The sequence below is a fragment of the Taudactylus pleione genome, unplaced genomic scaffold (assembly GCF_031769625.1).
Source record: "Taudactylus pleione unplaced genomic scaffold, aTauple2 ptg000977l, whole genome shotgun sequence".
Lineage (NCBI taxonomy): Eukaryota > Metazoa > Chordata > Amphibia > Anura > Myobatrachidae > Taudactylus > Taudactylus pleione.
In genome coordinates this window covers 1,669,123-1,690,682 of record NW_028285378.1, presented here as the reverse complement: position 1 = coordinate 1,690,682, position 21,560 = coordinate 1,669,123, and the positions used below count along the sequence as shown (strand labels likewise).

Here is a 21,560-nt window from a genome sequence, read left to right as displayed (position 1 = left end):
GTGTTATTATGGTTTTCCATTTTTGTAAAAGGTGACTGTTTGCGATAGATTTAGGGTTCACTATATTAGATATTGTGCATTTTATGTGTGTTTTCTATAACCTTTTAAATTAGTATATATTTATATGTGGCTTTGAGTGTGAAGCACAATTTTTTATAATGATATTGCTGTACATTATTAATTGTTTATATTTGTCATATCAAGCTGCTGCACATTGCACTTTATTTATTGATGCACGACGCTGCCTTAAGTTTACTGCACTATATTATAATTTTTTCACATTGTGTACAGGGTTTCCATGACACCGGGACTCAGCCAGGTGACGTCACTTGCGTTTTTTGCGGAACTGCCGCGACCAGAAGTGCGGATGCTGGACGGAGCCCAGGTGTGCATGGTCTTACATTGTGGTAAGTGTTTATTGATTGTGCATTTGAACTGCACCTCGAAACGTCGACCCATTAAATTCCCTCCGGTGAGGGTATTTTGTTTATGAGACTCCGAGTGCCGCCTATACTTTGTTGTTATAATAAGCTGGGGGTGCTGTCCTACCTGGAGGGCACCGAAGCAGGTTAGGGCTATATGCCCAATTACACAGAGTGCAGGAGTGCCGCTGTACTGGACTGTATATATATATATATATATATATATATATATATATATACACACACACGCATATACAGTATATATATATATATATATATATATATATTTCACACATGATATACTGCCCTGTCACAGTGTCCAGCAGTGATCGGGACAGAGGTGGAACTAAAGCTGGAAGGAGGGGGCGAGGATGCCGTCGCCTGCTGTTTGTGCAGTAGTCACACAAGCTGCCGCTCCGGGAGGAAGGGAACACAGCAATAGTATCCGTGCCAGTAGGAGGGGGTGTTGGGGTGGCCAAGGAAAAGAGGGCGGAGGACAAAGCAGCTGTCAGGGCTATCAGGAGACGTGGCTGCTGCTTCTACAGGCAATCGCGCCGGGCCCCCAGGACCACAGTACGCTTTTTAGGAGAATTCAATCCATTAACAGTAATAGATAAGAGCTTTAAAGCCTTAGAAGAAACAAGGAGGGGACAATATAATAGAGTAGGATTGTCACCCGGCTCCCTAAAATAGGAAAATTGAAAATCCACCTTAGGAAGAGAAAGGAAAGAGGAGTAAAGAGAAAGAAGCCACATGAAGAAGGAGGAGAGAAAGGGAGAAGGAGGAGCTCGACGGCAATAACCCTGTAATGGAGGGCTCTTAAAAAGAACCACTACAAATGAGACAAAACATAAAATGTAGGAATCTATAAGGGTGCATGGGGGAGATAACTGTAGAAACAATTGAACCTGGTACAGTAGCACAGTCTAAACTGGGGTGAATAGAAAGACCTCGGAGGGGAGTATGTAATTCATGGGGATCATGGGCGGGAAGAGGTGGGAGGATGGGGGAAGAGGGAGCTGGGAGGGGAGTGGGGGGGTGAGAAAGTAGGGACAAGGGGGAGCAAAAGCAGCACACAGTAAATCAAATATCAAACTTATGATAGAAACTAAAAAGTATCAGGTCAACATTAAACATTTGACAACAGAGCTTATAAAGGATACAGTGGTGATACCACTGACACATAAGAACGTGTGCTTAAATACTGAGGGACATAAAGGGTCGCTGGATATAGGTCCAGAATTACCAAGGCCAGACACAAATGAAGACATCATGGAGAGTCGCAGTCCTTGTCATTGCGGCAGGTCACTCGCGACCATTCTGGCTGAGGAGGTCTTGTACATTGAGGTTTCAGCAAGTCACGGCGTGGAGGAGGTGAAGAGGATATTGTGAGAAGAACCAGTTTAGATAACAGTTCTTGTCAGAGTTTTCACGTGATGAGATACATTATTAACGGAGACTTGCAGGTGGGAATCCCCACATATAGCGAATGTGGTGCTGTTGAAGAATTTTTGGAATCGGTTGCAGATCCTTACGTTCCTGGATTGTAGAAGGAGCTAAATCTTGAAACATTTGGAGCTGCATGTCTTGTAAAGAGGTAAAAGGACTGTCCCAAGTGGCCAGAATAATTTTTTCCTTTTGATCTGTAATAATGCAGGCGGACAATGATGTCCCGGGGAAGTTGAGAGGAAGGCAGTCTGACTTTGAGGGCTCTGTGAGCTCTGTTTAGAAGGCAATCCTCCTCAGAAAGTCTAGAGCGACATGTTGGAAAAGATCTTTCTGAAAGGAGGGAAGTGAGGAGCTCAGGACTGATTTGGGGACATTGCGAATCCGGAGACTATTGCATCGAGAGTGATTTTCTTGATCCTCTTGTTTTTCCATTAGAGACTCAATTCATCAGGAAGTTGGGCTAACTCTTTATCGAAGCAGTCCTGGGAACGGCAGAGGTAATACATTTTTGTTTCCAGAGTGTCCATTCAAAAATCCAGACTGGGCACCAGGACGGTTAGTAAACTTAATAGAACATGGAGGAAATCCAGTCAAAGTTTAACAAAAAAAACCCCACTAGATGGCATTCTTAGTCCACAGCAAAGTGTAACTGGTTTACAATATACGAGCAGGCTTATAAAATATACAGAGGCCCTTTCATCATCGGGGAACACATATGAACACATGTTCCCATATAAACACATGTTCCCGCTCCCACCACCCCAGGTAGAAACTCTACCTGGGGTGGTGGGAGTGGGAACATGTGTTTAATGAAACCAATGACCCTTACATCCGCCACATTATAGCCTGGCATCGCTATATAGATGAAATCCTTGTCACATGGGATGGTGAAAAAATACTCCTGCTTTAGTTCATCCAGCTCTTGAATAATAACACCCTCAATTTGAGACTAACACATGAAATCAGCAATACTATGATTACCTTTCTGGACCTTAAAATCTACAAAAACTTGGAAGGTATTCTTGAAACTGAACTCTTTAGAAAGAAGACGGCCACCAACAGTGTACTCCATCAAACTAGCTCACATTTTTCACCTACAGTGGAAAACATTCCTAAAGGGGAAATTCTCCGTCTTCGAAGAAACTGCTCTGACCACATTGTTTTCAAACAACAGAGTCAAGTACTCTCTTCTAGATTAAGAGAGGCAATAACAGTCCATTAGAAAAGCTTTAAGAATCACTAACTCAATCAATAGGGATGAACTCATTTTTGGATGAGACACGAGAACAGAGAGAAATACATTGGAGACCATTCGATTTGTGGGGGACTTCTGCCAAGAGTGGAGAACCATAAGGAACATCCTCCAGAAACACTGGCATATTCTCCTTTTGGATGAAGATCTGTCCCCAATCCTGGGTGGTCAGGTAGCTATGAGCTGGAGACGGTCGCCTAATTCACGCGACAATCTCACTCAGAGCCATTACAAACGAGCCATCTCTCGACCTCTATCCATCAAAGGCTCTTATCCTTGTGGATCATGCAAGGCATGCCCTCACATGATTAAGAAAAAGGAGGTCATCAACAGATATGGCACACTAGTCCCAATTAAGAACTATATTAACTGTAGAACCAAGGGAGTAGTGTATTGCATCACATGTGATTGTGGTGCAAGATATGTTGGTATGACTACCAGGATGCTTAAAGAAAGGATCCTGGAACACCTTGGCACAGTGAGAAATGCTGACTCAGTTATAATGAGGATGAAACAACTGACATCGGTGGCTAGACACTTTTATCATAAACACAAGGGAGACCTGAAAAACTTCGCCTTTGGCCTGGAAGAGGTAAAACTTGGCATAAGAGTAGACGATTTGACTAAGGAATTACTTAAGAGAGAAAGCCAATGGACTTTTAACCTGGGGACCAGTGGCATATCTATAATGGGTGCAATGTGTGCGGGGCACACAGGGGGGCCCCGCACCGCACACACTGCACCCATTTTATTTTTAAACTTACCTGGCCGTGGTCCCGCGTCGGGTCTCAGCGTTGCTCAGAACACCGGAACATGGCCACCACGGCCATTTTCCCATGTTCTGCGCATGCGCAGTAGACTCCGGACACTAGAGTGTGCCCGGAGTCTGCTGCGCATGCACAGAACACCGGAAAATGACTTCCGCGGCCATATTCTGGAGTTCTGCGCATGCGCAGTAGACTCCAGGCACACTCTAGTGCCCGGAGTCTACTAAGGCTCCGGTGGCTGGCCAGCCGCATCAGTCCGGCTGCCAGCCACCAGGGAGAGAGGAGGGGGCCCCGCACGGGGAGAGCACACGGGCCCACTCCTCTCTTAAGACGCCCCTGCTGGGGACCCTTACACCTGGTGGCCTCAATGAACACATTAACTACAGTCCTTTCCTCTGATTGTCTGTTTCTTTGAATCTTTCCAATTCCTGGACAAGGAGTCACCCCTTCCATCCCTCTACTTTAAATCCTATCTAACTAAATCTTGTCCTCTTCAGGTGTTAGGATCTATAATACTAATATTAACAATATTGGTCTCCAATTCCCTCTCCAATCTTGTCTCTTACGATCTCAAATTATCTTTTTTCTTCAGTCGTGTCTCCTACGATCCCGTATTATCTCACAGCGCTCATATATGACCAATGCGGCCTTTATTATCCTTGGTCACATATTAATATGTCTATCCTATAAGTTATTTTCATTTTATTACTATATATCGGCACAGATTTGCCGCAACACGTTATCATTATACTGTGCTTAATTAACCTCTGTTACCTCTCATGTAATATTCATTAATATTCATCATCTTTATGGGGGTCTTCCACATCATCAGGGTATTATTAATACAATATATTTTGTTATCTTTATATTTATTTTTATGAGATGAAGAATAGCATTCTCCTATAGTATACCATCCCTATTGTTCTATCACAATTCGCATCCATATATAACATGAGGGTTTCATTATACTTAGCCCTTACTTAAATCTACTAATGACGATAATTAGGGACATCAATTAATACATTTTATGTCTGCTAAATTCTTTACTCCTTTAGATGTACAACTTTGTGAACTTTTTGCTAATATTTAAATCACTAGTACCAATTGAAAACTTCTGTAAATGTTTGTAACTCTCTCCACTCCTATTTGATATTAGGTGGTAATTCTCAGCTATTAACGATCCTCAACAAACAATTCATTATACAATTACACTTATTGTGGGCGGGTATATATTCAGTCCTCCACATGACACTTCATTGATGTGAACAAGCCTTGTCTGCAGGAGAAATGTACGTCATCACCAACCTTCCTGTCACGTGATTCGGCCAGCCGGGCACCATCCCGCTGACTGCCTGAGAGATGCTCAGCGCAGTCCCTTGCCGCCCCCTCACCGACCTATACTGCATGACGCCCTCCCTCCTTGCTGCGGACTGTAACATTATAGCCTGCCTGCCTCTGCACTCACGGCAATCAGCCGCTCTAGACACCGCCGTTGTGCCTATTCAGAAGCACTGATACTATACCTACGGCTACTCCAGATGGCCGGCGCTGAGAGGAATCTCTATTGAACTGTCCTAACACAGGTACTTTTCTGCACTCTCTGATCAGTCTGCCGACCGCGCTTGTCCTGCAATGTCAATGATATCAGTATAGACGCGGTCTGTGCACACAGACAGCAGAAGTGCTCTTTCCCTTTCTTCCCACCAGATGCCAACCCCGTTCTCTCATCTCATGTCCTCTGTTTTATACAAGACGTGGAGACAGCAGAAACGGGGGGGACAATATCTGGGTCCCTTTACTACAGAATCTTTGCAGCTTTTTACATACCTCTTGACAGTACTATGTCCTGTTTTTCAATAATTTGTCTTTTGCATTTCCTTTTGGGTCTTTCTTCTTTATGAATTAATGCTATTAACCCATTACAATGCAAAAAATCTTTTTCCCTTTTTTTAGGTGACAGTGTGATAGACCTACTACCGCGAACTGGAGTTATCTCCAATTCAGCATTTACGGTCAATTTAACTCTTTACTATCGGGCCTGAAACCCATCTAGCCGCTGCCTATTACAAACATTGTTGTGTTATCAGTTATATATCCTTTTGTATTCAATCATAGTTGTAGCAGTTTATCTAAATGTTTATGTTGAACAGATGATGAACCTATTCAATCTACTTCCATGTACCCTCAGATAAAGACAAAGTAACCAACTTTTTATGCAATTAAGGTGGGAACGTTGTTTAGGGAATTGACACATATATCTGGTACTATTCAACAACTTTGGTGACACACATATGCCAGTTTTTCAGTGTCTCTACTAGAGTGTTACTAGAGTGTTACCGCAGCCTTATTCTATCCTTGTGGTTTTGTGTTTCCTAAGGGAACCATGCTGGATATACTTATTCTGCGTACAATTTGACAAAAACCTATTATGTTAACTCTGAGTATATTCAAGACAGGTATTATGTTTTAGAGAACTGATCAGTGTTTTGGTTATATATTTATTATGTTATATTTTGGTGACCCAACTTCCCAGTTTCTCTGAATATACTGTATAATCCATATTTCTGCCTATACACTTGGACCACTAGTTTTGGTTATTCAATAGATAACAGGGTCCAGTTACCATTTGTGCAGTATTAGGAGACATTTTATTTTATTATTTTTCTTGGAATTAATTTAATGTTTACATTTTTGTGAGGAATATTTATTTATTTAACAGTTTCTTATATAGCGCAGCATATTCTGTTGCGCTTTACAATTGGAACAAAACTGGGTAGTAACACACAGATATATAGGTAGGAAGGCCCTGCTCGTAAGCTTACAATCTATAGCAAAATAGTCACTGATACACAAGGATAGGTGCTATATATTGCAATTTTGGTCCAGCCAGAATGGAGAGTTTCTTGGTGGGCTGCATGATCCAGTCACACAGGAATGTTGGCCAAATATCAGGAGGATGTGAAAGAAAGACAATGTGTGAGGTTGTGTGTGGACTGTGAAAGGGGATGTAATTAGATATGGAAGCTATGAAGGTTATGTGGGCAGTTCTGGAATCTGATAAGTTTGCCTGAAGAGGTGAGTTTTCAGGGAACGCTTGCAGGATTGGAGACTAGAGGAAAGTCTTATTGTGCGTGGTAAGGCATTCCATAGAGTGGGTGCAGCCCAAAGAAAGTCCTGTAACCGTGAGTGGAAGCAAGTAATGCGTGGGGATGAGATGCAGATCTTGTGCTGAGCGGAGAGGTCGGGTTGGGAGATATTTTGAAATGAGTGAAGAGATGTATGTTGGTGTGGTTTGGTTAATAGCCTTATGTGTAAGTAAAAGTATTTTCTATTGAATAAGGTAGAAAACCGGCAGCCAATGGAGAGACTGACAGAGTGGTGCAGCAGACGATGAACTTTGCCAAGGAAGATAAGCTCACAGCTGCATTCATAATGGATTGTAATGGCGATAGCCTGTTTATGGGAAGGCCAATAAGGAGACTAGTCAATGCAGGAAATAATGAGTGCATGGATTAGAGTTTTAGCAGTGTCTTGTGTGAGATATGGTAAAATTTTGGATACGTTTTTTAGATGTATGTAACATGATTTTGAGACAGATTGAATGTGGGAAACAAAGGACAGTTCAGAGTCAAGTATGACACCTAGGCAGCGAGCTTGTGGGGCAGGGTGGATTGTCGAATTATCAACAGAGATTGAGAGATCAGGTTGGTAACTGTTATTGGCTGGTGGAAATATAATTAATTCTGTTTTAGAAATATTAAGTTTCAGGTGACATCCAAGATGAAATGGCAGAAAGACATTCAGTGACATGGAGCAATACAGATGGTGATAAATCTGGGGATGATAGGTAGATTTGAGTATCATGCGCATACAGATGGTACTGAAATCCAAAAAGAGCGGATAAGTTTGCCTAGAGAGGAGGTATAGATTGAGAATAGCAGAGGACCTAAGACAGAGCCTTGCGGTACTCCAACTGATAGAGGTAGCGAAGAGGACGCAGAATCAGAAAAAAATGAACAGTAAAAGAGTGATCAGATAGGTAGGAAGAGAACCAAGAAAGAGCTTTGTCCTTAAGACCTAGGGATTGTAGTGTTTGTTTGAGAAGAGAGTGGTCAACAATGTCAAAAGCAGCAGAGAGATCTAGAAGAAGTAGGAGTGAGTAGGACCTTTAGCCTTGGCAGTGACCAGATCATTTACTACCTTAGTCAGTGCTGTCTCTGTGGAGTGTTGGGAATGAAAGCCAGACTGAAGTGGGTCCAATAAGTTGTGTGAGTTAAGAAATCGTGTGAGGCGGGTGTAGACAAGTCTCTCAAGTAGCTTGTAGAGGCATGGGAGCTGGGAGATAGGACGGTAATTTGAGAGAGTGTTCGGGTCAGAATTTTGTTTTTTCAGAATGGGAGTAATCATTGCATGTTTGAACAGTGATGGAAACATGCCAGTAGAGAGAGAGAGATTACAGATTTTAGTTAAGGTTGGGATGAGCACTGGATACAGAGCTTTACTGATTTGTGAGGGTATAGGATCTAGAGGAGAGGTAATAGAGTAGGAGGATGAGAAGAGTGTAGATACTTCATCTTCATTTGTGGTGTCAAACGAAGAGAATGTGCCAGAGGGTTCAGGTAGGGAATTGAGCAGGTTTCATTAGCTGAGGAAGAGCATACCATTTCATTTCGGATCTTATCATTCTTGTCCTTGAAATAGGAAGCAAAATCTTGTGCACAGATAGCAGCAGGTGGCTTGGGTGAGGGAGGGGAAATAAGCAGCTTAAATGTATTAAAAAGTTGCTTGGGGTTAGAGGCTTGAGCAGAGATTAGAAATTGGAAATATGTTTGTTTGGCAGTGTCCAGAGCAGTTCGATAAGAGTTGTAGATAGTCTTATATGTGAGGAAGTCACTTGGAGTACGAGACTTTCGCCACTGACGTTCTACTTTACGTGAGTTTTTGTAGATGCCTTGTTGAGTTAGAATGCCACAGTTGACGTCTAAGTCTACGTGTTGTGTGATGGGTAGCTGGAGAAACTTCATCAAGGGCTTTTTCTAGAATCTGGTTTAGATGTGATGCAGCAGTCTCAGGAGAAGTGAATGTAGAAATTGGTGAGAGTCGTTGTTGTAGAGAGGTAGATAGTTGTTGAAAGTTAATAGCATTAATATTTATGTGGGTTTTAGGAGGTTTGGTTGATTTCAATGACACTGAGTTTGATGTAATGGAGGAGAGCGTGCAGGTGATAAGGTTGTGATCTGAGAGAGGGAAAGGAGCATTAGTGAAATCAGAAACTGAGCATAGTCTGGTGAATATAAGATCAAAGCAGTGGAACTCCTGATGAGTGGAGGAGTCAGTCCATTGGGAGAGGCCAAGAGAGGAGGTTAAAGAGAGTAGTTTGGAGGCATGAGGAGATTGTGGACTGTCAATGGGGATATTGAAATCACCCATAATGATGGTGGAGATGTCTGAGGATAGGAAGTGAGGGAGCCAAGCAGAAAAATGTTCCAGAAATTGTTGAGGTGGCCCAGGTGGGTGATAGATAACAGCAACTCGCAGAGAGAAAGGGGTGAAAGTCCTGATAGAATGTACTTCAAATGATGTAAATGTGAGTGAAGGTACCTGTGGGAGAACTGTGTATGTGAAATATTGGGAGAGTAATATTCCTACTCCACCTCCTTTACAATTATTAAGCCTGGAGGTGTGTGAGAAGTGTAGGTTACCATGTGAAAGTGAAGCAGGGGAGACAGTGTCTGATTGTGTGAGCCATGTTTCTGTTACTGCCAGAAGATTGAGGTTAGTTGAAATAAAAGGTCATGGATGGATGTTAGCTTATTGCAGACAGAGCGTGCATTCCATAAAGCACATTTTAGTGAATTGGAGGGTGAAGGGATACACGTAATCTTTATGAGGTTAGCTGGATTTATATTTCGGTGTGGGTGTGGCATATCACTTGGGCTGATGCAATTCTATAAATATTCACCATGACTAATAGTAACTGATTAGTTACTGTTCATACAAGCACCTAGGTGCATCTTGCACATTAAATTTTCACTCTTAGTGAGTGATATCCTAGTCAGCACCCACTGACTAGACTGTGTTTGTATGTCTGTATGTTATATGTAGTGTATTGTACATCATCTATCATAAATATATAAGAATAAATGTTAAGTTTTAATTTCTTCAATAATTCATTAAGATTTATCTCTAGAGTGCCCCCAACAAAGAGTCTTCTTTTCTTCTTCTATAATATTGTAATTCTCTGACTCAGGGGAGCACCGCCACCGATCGGATCCCTCTTTGCATCCCCGGAACTCCTTCCCATAGGAAGGAGCAGGGATCCGAGAACAAGCGCCATATTAAGATGGCACTTGTTCTCGGAAGCTAAGTTTGCTGACTATCATGTGGTCCATTTGGGACCCCTAATGATGAATAACCCGGTAACTAAAATACGCGGAAACTAGCATTTCCGCATGGTTACCGGACCATTTATCACTGATGAGCAGGCTCCCCGGTATAATAATAACAGGCTTGTAAGATGTTCAAGCTCACTCTGATTTTATCACCTGGTTTGAGAGGTAACCAGGCTCTCCCTTGTATGAGAAAAAAAAAGAAGGAAACTCGCAAATTGAGAGAGAAACGCGTTAAGGATAACTACACTGGGCCTCATATATTGCCATCTATTAAAGATCTTCCTGGTTTGTGGCCAAGCTCTCTTCTTCACTGCTTTCCTGTTGTAACGAGATTGTGAATACACACACCAATATTGTGCTGGCTAATACACCAATCCCCGCATGAAGTGAGACAGACGGCTGTGAATAGAACACGCGGCCAGAGGAGACGGGCTGACTGGCTTTTTATACAGTAATCAGACCTCAGCCCCGATGGAGAGCCGCGTCTCGGCATAGGAGATGCTCCCCTCGCACACCATTAAGACACACACTAAGGGGCATATGTATCAAAGCTTGATGAAATATATATCACCAACCAATCAGCTCCAAACTATCATTTCTTAAACACAGCCTGCAAAATGTAAGTTATTGATACCTCACGAGGAATCTGCTATGATACATCTTATGCATTGATACTTTTATGGCAAGTCTGTAACAGCAGGGACATACCTGCCTTTACTTGGATTACAATATTATACCCTGTGAAACCCTTATGTCATCAGTGGACCCACTGGGATAAATAGGGACGCAAGGGACTATATGTCTTTTCCGACCATTGGATTGGTATTGTATAACAACACCCCGTTTGTTATTCACACACTGCTTCATATTAGCTAATGAGAGGCTCAGAGTATATTGCTATCTGATTTAGGTTTTATTGTAACCTTTTGGTATATGATACATTTTATGTATTATTATATTGATATGTTATCACAATAAATGTATATGTTGGATATATGAGATGGAAGAATTTTTTTTAGCCATCCTATCTACATAATATATACATATTTCTAAGTTTATGGTTAGCTAACCACTGACCTGACAGAGGGTCTCATTCAGACCCGCTCGCGAGCGCAGGACGCTCGCAAGCGGGTCAATGGTCCCCAAATGCGCACGACGGAGGGAACTCCGTCGTGCGCATGCGCGAGACCCGGATAGCAACAGCAAAGCTGTCGCTCCGGGTCCCGCACCAAAGGGGGCGTGCTGTCGATGGTGAGTGACAGGGGGTGTGGCTACCAGACGGAGGCGTTCCCATGGGAACGCCTACCATCTGGGTCCGGCCCCACTGACATCACTAGTGATGTCAGTGGGAGTGATTTTGGCTGATAGAGCCAAAATCACTCCTGGGCTTGCAGCAGCGAGACCCTACCGCAGGGTCTCGTCGCAAGCCCGATGGTCGCGATGGTCTTGACCATCGCGACCATCATCATGGACGCTCACATAAGCTGTGGATGGTAACCCACAGCTATGCGAGCGTCCAAGAGGCCGCTCCAAGTTTAGGTAGGAGGGCCCTGATTCAGAGCGAGCGCTCTGGTCAGAGCGTCCGGCTCTGAATCAGGCCCAGAGTTATAGGCGCTGATTGCATTTTTTTTTTTTTTTTTTTTTGTCTCTAGATCAGTGATTCCCAACCTCGGTCCTCAAGGCACACTAACAGTCCTGGTTTTAGTGATATCCATGCGTACCACAGATGGTTAAATCAAAATACCTAAGGTACTAATTAAGTCACCTGTGCTCAACTATGGCTATCCTTAAAATCTGGACTGTTAGTGTGCCTTGAGGACCGTGGTTGGGAACCCCTGCTCTAGATTGTTGTCTTTCACGGGAATTGGTTTGACCCCTTAATTGACAGCCTTCTCTCTTTTTTATATTGTTATAGCACACTTGTCTTTTTCTCTCCCTTGCATGAGCAAGGCTGTTAGATGTGCAAGCTCAACCCTTGTAAGATGTACATGCATTTAAGTTAAGCAGAAGCACCTTGGTGATATACATGCAGGCTTGTAAGATGTGAAAGCTCACCCTGGTAGAATACACAGGCTTTGTAGATGTGCGAGCTTACCACCTGTATCCTCAACACAGTGAGAGGGAGTTCCAGGTGAGTAGCCCTGCAGAGTCTGTCTGAGACACTGCTAGACTGGCCAGGAGCAATCACAGGCTATGCAGGAGAGACTTGCAGGGACCAGAGAGCCGCCTTCAGTAACAGGAGGATCCAGGAGAAAGGAGCCTGGGGCTACATGAGTCCGCGGCTAGCTCTGATACAGCGCCAATGGAGAATCCTTGGCACCCAGACCAGGAAGGTGTCAGGACCAGGGAGGTACCACGGTTAGGTCTAGAATTGGGTCACGCCCACGTGACCCGTGACTAAAGGGGGAGGGGCAAGGATCAGAACACTACCACAAAACTATATTCCCACTCTATGCCCAAATGGATGGTAACAGCGGTCACGTCAGAGAGGTCTTTTCTCCAACTTGGATCTAGCAGCACCCGAGCCACCACCAGCCACAGCAGGGATTAGGTGCCAGGGCCCATGGGAAGTCTCCCAGCTTCAGATCAGTATGCCGGAGACCACCGCAGTGTCAGAGCCAGCAGGACCAGGATAGCAGTAAGCTGGGACCATCCGGCGGTCATCGGGTAGGAGGGGGGGGACCCTTCCAGGAAGCCAACAGGTCAGAGGCACCGGAGCTGGCAGCGTGTTTAGCCCAAAGTGGAAGATCAGCCAAGCAGGTAGTTTGGGTGTCAGAGACAGGTTCCCTGGAACCCTGCAGCAGACTGATCACAGACAGTGACACTACCCCCAGGAAACTGCAGTAAAGTTTAACCACTTAACTTGACAATTTTTTTTCCGTAAAACTGTTTAGAAATTGTCGGGTTTTTTAATGACTGAATTAGGTCAAGAACATCTAATTAAAACTTATCCAACACGATTTTATGTAATATTTTTTTATTTTTAAACATAGTATAAATATAGCTATTTGCATGATATACTGTAGTGATAGCCACCGACGGCAGTCGCATCGATGGCCATTGGTTTCAAAATATTGTTAGAAAACAATTGATAGTTTAGCCATCCTTTGTTGAGCTCTGCACATTAGGGATGGCCATCGGTGGGGTGTCCATCGATGGGTCCATAGGTGATTACCACCGATGCCACAAAAACCATCTATGGTGAACCATCAATGGTTTGCACCCCTCGATGACCACTGCTGCTGATGGGCCGTGGACCAATAAAAAATGAAGGTGGGCATTAGCATCCAACAGGGGGCAGAGCTAAGCTCCATCCCGTAAACAAAGCCAACTTTCAGCTCCCACTCATCCATCGATGGCGGAGAACCATTGTCTCTCTGCCAGTGATGGCAAAACCATCGACAGTTAACAATCGATGATTGCCAACTATCGATGGCCATCCCTACTGTACATGCACGGACTGTGATTATCGGGCTGCCATCGATGGAATAAAGATTTATATTTTTTTGCTGTGCAGAGGGGGGCGGTGGGCAGTTTGACTGTTCCTGGCGGCTGCTCCTGTCTGTAGCTGCTGGGTGCTCAGAAGGGGGAGCTGGCAGCCAGTGTCACTGTTCCCAGTGGCTGGTCCTCTAATGCAGCTTCCAGGTGTTAGGATGGTGTGCGAGCGGGCAGAGTTGCTGTTCCCGGTGACTGCTCCTCTATGCAGCCCCCGGGTGTTAGGATGGTGTGCGAGCGGGCAGAGTTGCTGTTCCCGGTGACTGCTCCTCTATGCAGCCGCCAGGTGTTAGGATGAGGGAGGTGGATGCAGTGGCCGGCGTTTACTGTTCCCGGTGGCTGCTCCTCAGTGCAGCCGCTAGGTGATCATAGGGGGGTCTATGGGCAGCACTTAGTTCCCGGCAACTGCTCCTCTATGCAGCCACCGGGTGTGCAAAGAGGGGGTTGGCGGGCAGCGCTTATAGTTCTCGGCGGCTGCTTCTCTATGCAGCCACCAAGTTGGATAGATGGGGTGGGGGCAGCCTGATCACTGCTGTCAACAGTGATTGGGACACACTAGCGAAGCCAGCTGGTGCTTTGTGGTGGATGCAGCCGTACTGCCCGATCATTGTGGCCAGCAGTGATAAGGACGCACTGGCGGTGGAGGTACCTCTGAGATTGGCATCTGCTGGACGATTATCTTCCAACAGCCTCCCTCTGGGTGTTTCTGACTGGTCACATCAGAAGTGACCATGTCAGGGAAAGCCCAGCCTGGTATGATCGCATTTGATGCAACCATGCCAGGCAAGTGATTAAAACAGGGCAGCAAAAGACAGTAAGTTTGATACTTCACATCCACCTAAGATGGCTGTCAAGCCACGCTCCCTCAACACGCTGCTTTCTAACATAAGTAATGATCTAAATATACAGCTGCCCAGTGGCGGAACTCCCGGAGACAATGGAGTAATTTGCCACCGGGCGCCAGCCCTGAAGGGGGCACCTGGCTCCATAGTCACCAGGCCATTCCGAGCACTGCTGAGGAGGAGCTGCAAGGAGGAGTGCCGTTGATCAGCGCTCCTTCTTTCCGCTCTCCCCCCGCTCCCCCACCGGTAGCGGCTTCCGGGTCCCACAATGCATCATGGGAGTGACGTCATGACGTCACTCCCATAGTTCCGAGGAGCGAGCACCGGGGACGGACGGAAGCAGGCACTGGAGCGGGGTTTAAGGTAAGTGTTGTGGTGCATTATTACCAGGGGCATTAATACAGGGGGCATTATTACTACTGCATAGGGAGACCACTACTGGGGGCACTGTATAAGGGGCACTACTTGAGGCACTGCATAGGGGGACCACTACTGGGGGCACTGCATTTGGGGACCACTACTGGAGGCACTGCATAGGGGGACCACCACTGGGGGCACTGCACTTGGGGACCACTACTGGGGGCACTGCATAGGGGGAAACTACATAGGCAGGCACTGCATAGGGGGACCTCTACTGAGGGCACTGCATAGGGGGACCACCACTGGGGGCACTGTATAAAAGGAACTGCATAGGGGGTGGCAGCAGTTGGGGCTGGCATAGGTGCAAGGGGGGTGGTAAATTTTAATTTGGGAGTTGGGGGGGGGCACATTTACCTTGCCTCTGGGCACCTGGGATGAAGTTACGCCACTGCAGCTGCCCACTGAGACGGCGTTTTGGGCCTGTAACAATTAGACCACACTACAGTAAACAGCCTCAGCATGTTACAAGCCTGCTGACATTTTTTAGGTCCTCATTTATTGAGGATGAAGAGGAGGATGGAGACGAATATGACTGATGACCCTGTGAGAACTCTTGCTCCTGAGAATACGGACATGCTGGTGGCTGTGACTGAGAACCTGAGAACTCACACTGAGAACTCACACTAAATTGTTAGTGTGAGTTCCCATCTGAAAAAGGTCACCTGGTCGTGATAGAGGAGCATCATCCACAATTTGACCAAAATGTGCACTAAGAACCTCATGTTTATTCAAAAAGTTAGTCTATAAGGGATGCAGTCAGGAAGCAGACTGTCGAAATGCCGACCGCCGGCTCCCCGACTGTCTAATCCCGGCAGGGGTCTAATCACAGGCGTCGAGATCCCGACACCTGTCATTTTACCTATGCCGGGAGCCCAGCATACCGATCAAAGGTGAGCCGGGCGCGGACAGCCGCGCGGGGGGGATGGTTAGGGGATCCCAGGGGGGACTTAGGGCTAGGCTTCCCCCCGGGAGGGTTAGGTCAGGGGAAGGGGGGGTTAGGCACCCCCGGGGGGGAGGTTAGGCTTAGGCACCCCCCCAGGAGGGTTAGGTGTAGGCAGCGGGGAAGCCAGCTACTGTGTAAATGTCATAACTGTGTACTTAATCCAGCAGTATAAACTCTTCTATCATGATAGATATAGTTAAAAAAAATTTGAAAGAATTGCATTAATAATATATCAATTGATATGAAAAGTGTTTTGTGCAAATAAACACCAACTTAAAGGTGTACAAAAGTGCAATAGTGCATTTCACTCAAAACGCAAAAGTGCATTAATGCTTAATTCACAGCAAAAAAGTGTACTGTGCTTCTGCAAAAATCTCCAGCAATCGAAAAAAATCGCGGCCATGTAAGCCCAGGCTGATACCTGGGTCGCAGTGCTGGGATCACGCAAATGCAGCGAGGAGGTGTGTGACATTTGCATTTTAAATGGAAGGAATTGCACAGCCGCTTGTGTGCGGCTGTGCAATTCTGTCCACCTCTGAATTCAGGCTCTAGGATATGTTCCTTCATAAGGTTTACCAACAGCAGTTAGATCTACCTCTATCTCTTGAGACGAAACGCACAGAGTGAATACTACATAAATGATCTCCACTAGGTGACGACAATGGCAAGAGCTCACGCCTTCTGAGGAGGGTAGAACAGGAAGCCGTGTAACATCACACCACAAGTGGGGTCATAATGCAAGTTTTTCTCAGAGTGCTACTTAATTTGGCCATTGAATGGTGCTGTTCTGTTGAAGTCCATGGACAATACTATTACAAACCTTTTACTAGGTAAACAAATGGTCAGCTGCAAATCCTGCAGATTGAAGATGCTGGTACTGGTACATTTACTTTCCAGAACATATAAAAATTAAACACTGCTTGTGAATGGGGCACATCTTCCCCTTGGAAGGTTTCTTCAAAAATATTTACTGGAAGGCATCTAACCCAGCTCAATAAGCTGTGGATGACAATTTATTGGCTCAACCCCAATTTTTCTCAGTAGGTTCCATTCTCTGAGTCTGGTGTAGATGGGACAAGCTGACAAATCATACTGCTAATTGCACCTGGCTGCATCAGCTCCACAAGATGCTGGAAGAACACTCACTGGTATCCACCACCTATGAATAGACAACCCATGGATGAGCTGCATTATTTATTCTATAATGGGCAATTGTGTAGGTTTAGTGCTAGTGCATTGAAGAGTCCTTCCCGTCACAGCTCTTACTGGCTGCATGATGGCACCCTTCCATTTGCATTCTACTCCCCAGACACATGCAGGCAGCACCTCCTGCACAATGCCTGTGACACAGCACAAATTCCTTCTGAAAGTATTCATATGAAGGCACCACCAAGCATATGCCAGCCCCAGATCTGCAGTAACTGACCTAGGGTGAGGCACAGTGGGGAGTACAATGCTGACAGGTGTGAAAAGAAGAAACAGTGAGGGACAGGATCACTGTCTGCTGCTCACTGCTACATGAACAACTCTGCAATATGGAGCTGAGCCGCTCATAGAACTAAATTTCCACCCTCCCAACAATGCACTTGGTGAGATCGGGATCTCAGCTGGAGTCATCATGCATCAGCACTGTCTACAGCGCTCCCAACATGAAGAAGGCGACAGACAAATGTATAAATAGGGGGAGATGGAAATTAAAAAAAAACACCCTGCAATGGTCACCACAATATGTAGCGACCCAGTAAATGACAGGTCCAAAATACTAGCTTTACATATTTGTGGATAAACCCTTTAAGGGAAAAAAATTACTTTCTGTTGTCCCTTCAACAAAGCTATGTCAGCCGATTTCAACCAATATGCCTTTCACAACAAGACATTATCTATACAGAATTGTTTTATTGTTAGGAACACAATAAACCTGCCTTACAAAGGCAATAACTTAGGGTGAAAAGAAAAACATTGTATACCACCGCAATTTTCTGTGTACTTGGGGTGACATAAAACAGATTTCGGGGGGAAAAAATAAAATAGGAAAAATAAGAAAAAATAAAATGTCCTCCGATCTCCAGCTAGAGCAGAGCAATGTTTGTGTGTGTTGGGGGAAGGTCAGACATTATAATCAGGGGACTTGTTCTGTGGTTGCCGTAACCGGATCTGGAGTGTTATAACAGCACCGACAGTAACGTGGAAGAAGAGTTGCCACAGGTTACGTAATTCATACAGGTACATGTTACACAGACAGATGAGTCCAAAGGAAAGGAATGACTTCACATTTCTCCAACTGGTACTGTACAAAAATAGGTAACACTGGAACAAAATAAACAGAAAGAAATATGACATATATTGTGCACTACACACAAACTAATAATTTCAGATTCAATACTATGTCATAAGTACAATAACTATGTACTTTCACATGATCTGCTATTTTATTTTATGTACAGATGTGTCCACATACATAAAGTCTCCTTGTGTGTTAAACAGCCCTTCTATTCGCACCATGCTGTGGCGTGACTCGGTAGCGTGAGCTTCTTTTTGGGAAACATTTTGCCTTCAAAAGCGTCTTAATCACACAGTGATGCAAATATGCGCACAAGCAGCTTCTGCTTGTGCGCCTATTGATATGCGGCATGCCTGGATTCGGTCTGTGGCTGTTACAGCCGCTGACACTGTAATGTAGCATTTTGCATGCAGATACACCCGCAGTCGCACCCAGAATATAGGCATGCTGCTTATCATTGTAATCAGCAGAAGCGATTGTGCGATAATTCGTAATGTTGTAAGTTGCACGAAAAAGACGCTTGGCGCTACCGAGTCAGACGGCACTCACACGTTATGTGTAACGCGACTTATAGCGCAGGGAGGATAGATGTATGTAGACACATCTGTAGATTAGACAGAAGGCAAACTCAGCAGGCACTAAAGCAGTTCAAATAATTGTCCCATACCATTGCAGGTATTTTAGAGGAAGGAATGGGTACAGTAGTGACTAAGCTTCCGTTCTCTTTGTCTAACACAATTACAAAAATCATCAGCGCTAATTAACTTCAGTTCACTGATTTATAAGAGATAAAATAATAAGCTAATAGAGGGCTAATGTAGAGTTGGAAGTATATTTGGTGTATGCAGTGATACAGAAGCTGCGTAGAAACAAATGTGTAGATCCATCCATATGCAGAGTTGTACGCATCCTGCGATGTGACCGTCCCTACTACATCTGTCTGCAATTAGCACCTAGACTGCCATACAGGTATATATCTGCTGTACACAGCCTGTCATTGCAACAGCATGTCTTCATTAAACTTCTCCTATACATTTAACTCTGCATCAGAGAGTCTTCATTGCCCAGGATAATATAAAGATGTGTCCTCATACATCTAGCCTCAATACACCATGGAACGCGACTTGCCTAGCGTGAGTGTGAGCCGTCAGGTCCCGTTCAACTCTGCTAGCGTCCAGCGTCTTGTTTTTGCTGAAAATGCGTCTAAGTCGCAATGCAATGCAACTAGGACACACCATCAGCCTGTCCTGATTTATGAGATATGTGACAATTGTATATCTGTGTGCACCTGAGTCTGTATATGAATCACTAAGGAACGTGGCATGAAAAAAGCTGCAGCAGCTACATTATAGCACTTCGTATACAGATTCAGAGACTCAGTCACACACAGATGTATAAGTGTCGCATATCAATTACTGCTTAGACACATTTTCAGCAAAAAAAGATGCCCGGCACCAGCAGAGTTTCACGGGACCTGGCGCGCCAAGAGGAGCTTTTTGGCGTGACTGCAGCAAAGATGTGTAAGGACACATCTGTATAAGCATCCTCAGTCCTACCGAATGCAGCATCTTTAAAGTATTTTACATTTTTCAAACCCATACAATTAGGAAATGCCGAGATAAAAAGGTACTGGAAGGCTGGGTCCATATCAATCATTTCAGTACTCTGTAAAGACATGAGCAGGAGAATAGAGTGGACCAGTATAAATTGTGATACTCATTACTCGGCTATGTTGGTTACCTGATAGAGACAAGCAACTGTTCCCAAGAAGAAGGCGATAATACAGCTGATATCATCATTATTCTGTAATATATAAAGTAACATTTTGTGATGTGGTAACCTAACAAATCAGTCCTCTCTACAAATCATCACGTTTCATTCAATTATTGCAGTTAATTACTAAGGAGGCGCAATTGTGCCAACACCCAGCACTGACCCTCTCTGTGTCCTCATCTCACCGTCTGTTCCCTATTGTTTCTTTTTATTGTTTAATGTTTGTTTCTTCCCTCATTTGTCCCCAATTTACTTTTTTCTCTTTCTTTCCACAGGAATAACCTCTATTTGCTTTGGGCTCTTTCCCTTCCCTACTATCCATCTTGTTACTCCTGTATCCATTGGAGTACTCAACTTACTCAAGAGACCCAGCGGAAATGACTCACTTCTCTGCATCTCTAGAGTATCAATCCCAGAGATGGAAAAACAAATGGAAGTTGTATTAATTAAGTTTGTATCTTCCATTGTGAGGAACAGTAACCAGAATATGAAAGCATGAGTCACTTTCTCGGCCCTTATCCTCAGCAGACCATAGAACTGTTATCACAGTAGTGTCTCTGTTTCTTTCTCCGCATACAGGTCACTCTCCCTGATTATCCACTGGCTCTGATACCCGTCTGTAGCAGAGGCAGAGAGACAGACATAAACCCGAGAAGAACACTGATCTACCGCTATAACAATGCAACAACTGTTTCCTCTTTCTGACCTAAATTTGAGTCTTAAATGTGCATTTTATGGTCCGAAAAATATGGGATGTACCAACTTTCTGGCACACCAGCACTGATAAGCTGGCAGAATGTATAGACGGCACCAACACACTAGGCTCAGGTAAATACTGTAGAGCGTGGAAGCAACATTATGAACCATTCAACAACAAAGAACTACAGTAGTAACTTTCTTACTAACATGTCTTATGTTCAAAACAAGCTGGTACATGTAGTTCAAAGGCAGCTGGGGAGAAAAAAAAATACACCTCTTTCTGATGCACTTAGTATAAAATTATTCTTTTAGTGTGTGTATTAATTCATATGATTTTATCCGGTTCATGTTGAAACATGAAGGAAACTAGTCTTTGCTGTGTGCATATTGACAGTCTGTACACCGGGGGGCACTGTGGTAACATCACATGAAAGTCTTGGACATGTTACAGTCTACCATACTCATAAAGCAAGAGAGAGGAGAGAAAGATATGCATGCAGAGACTGAAAGAAAGAAAGAAAGATATAATCAGGCATACATCAGCATGGTACCCTATATAGGGGCTGCTCACCGTGTTAAATTGCTTCATTACAGACTCTTGTGTGTGTAGCCAGCATACTCTTCCGTCAGGTGCACACCATATTAAATAGTAGGAAATCATCTATGCTGACTGCTAATATCCTTCCTATTAATTATCTGAATATCATTAACCTCTACACTGCCAGGAGTCCATATTGATACAGGATCACTCTACCAATGGCTTTTCATTTGGTTAATAAACACATTTTTACTCTCATCACTGGTGTATCAGCATTTTACAGATCC

The 21,560-nt window shown here is 44.4% G+C and overlaps 1 protein-coding gene across 3 annotated transcripts in view; it reads right to left on the bottom strand.

Annotated features, from left to right (window-relative positions):
- Positions 1-17,858: 17,858 nt before the first annotated feature.
- Positions 17,859-21,560, bottom strand: part of SEC22A (SEC22 homolog A, vesicle trafficking protein) — a 53,379-nt gene continuing 49,677 nt past the window's right edge. For all 3 annotated transcript variants that reach the window (XM_088460733.1, XM_088460734.1, XM_088460732.1), the window contains 2 exons: positions 20,004-20,066; positions 17,859-18,289 (listed from right to left, as the gene is read on the bottom strand). In XM_088460733.1, the coding sequence (XP_088316859.1) occupies positions 18,089-18,289; positions 20,004-20,066 (264 nt within the window). In that variant the 3' untranslated portion in view covers positions 17,859-18,088. The remainder of the gene's footprint in view (positions 18,290-20,003; positions 20,067-21,560) is intronic.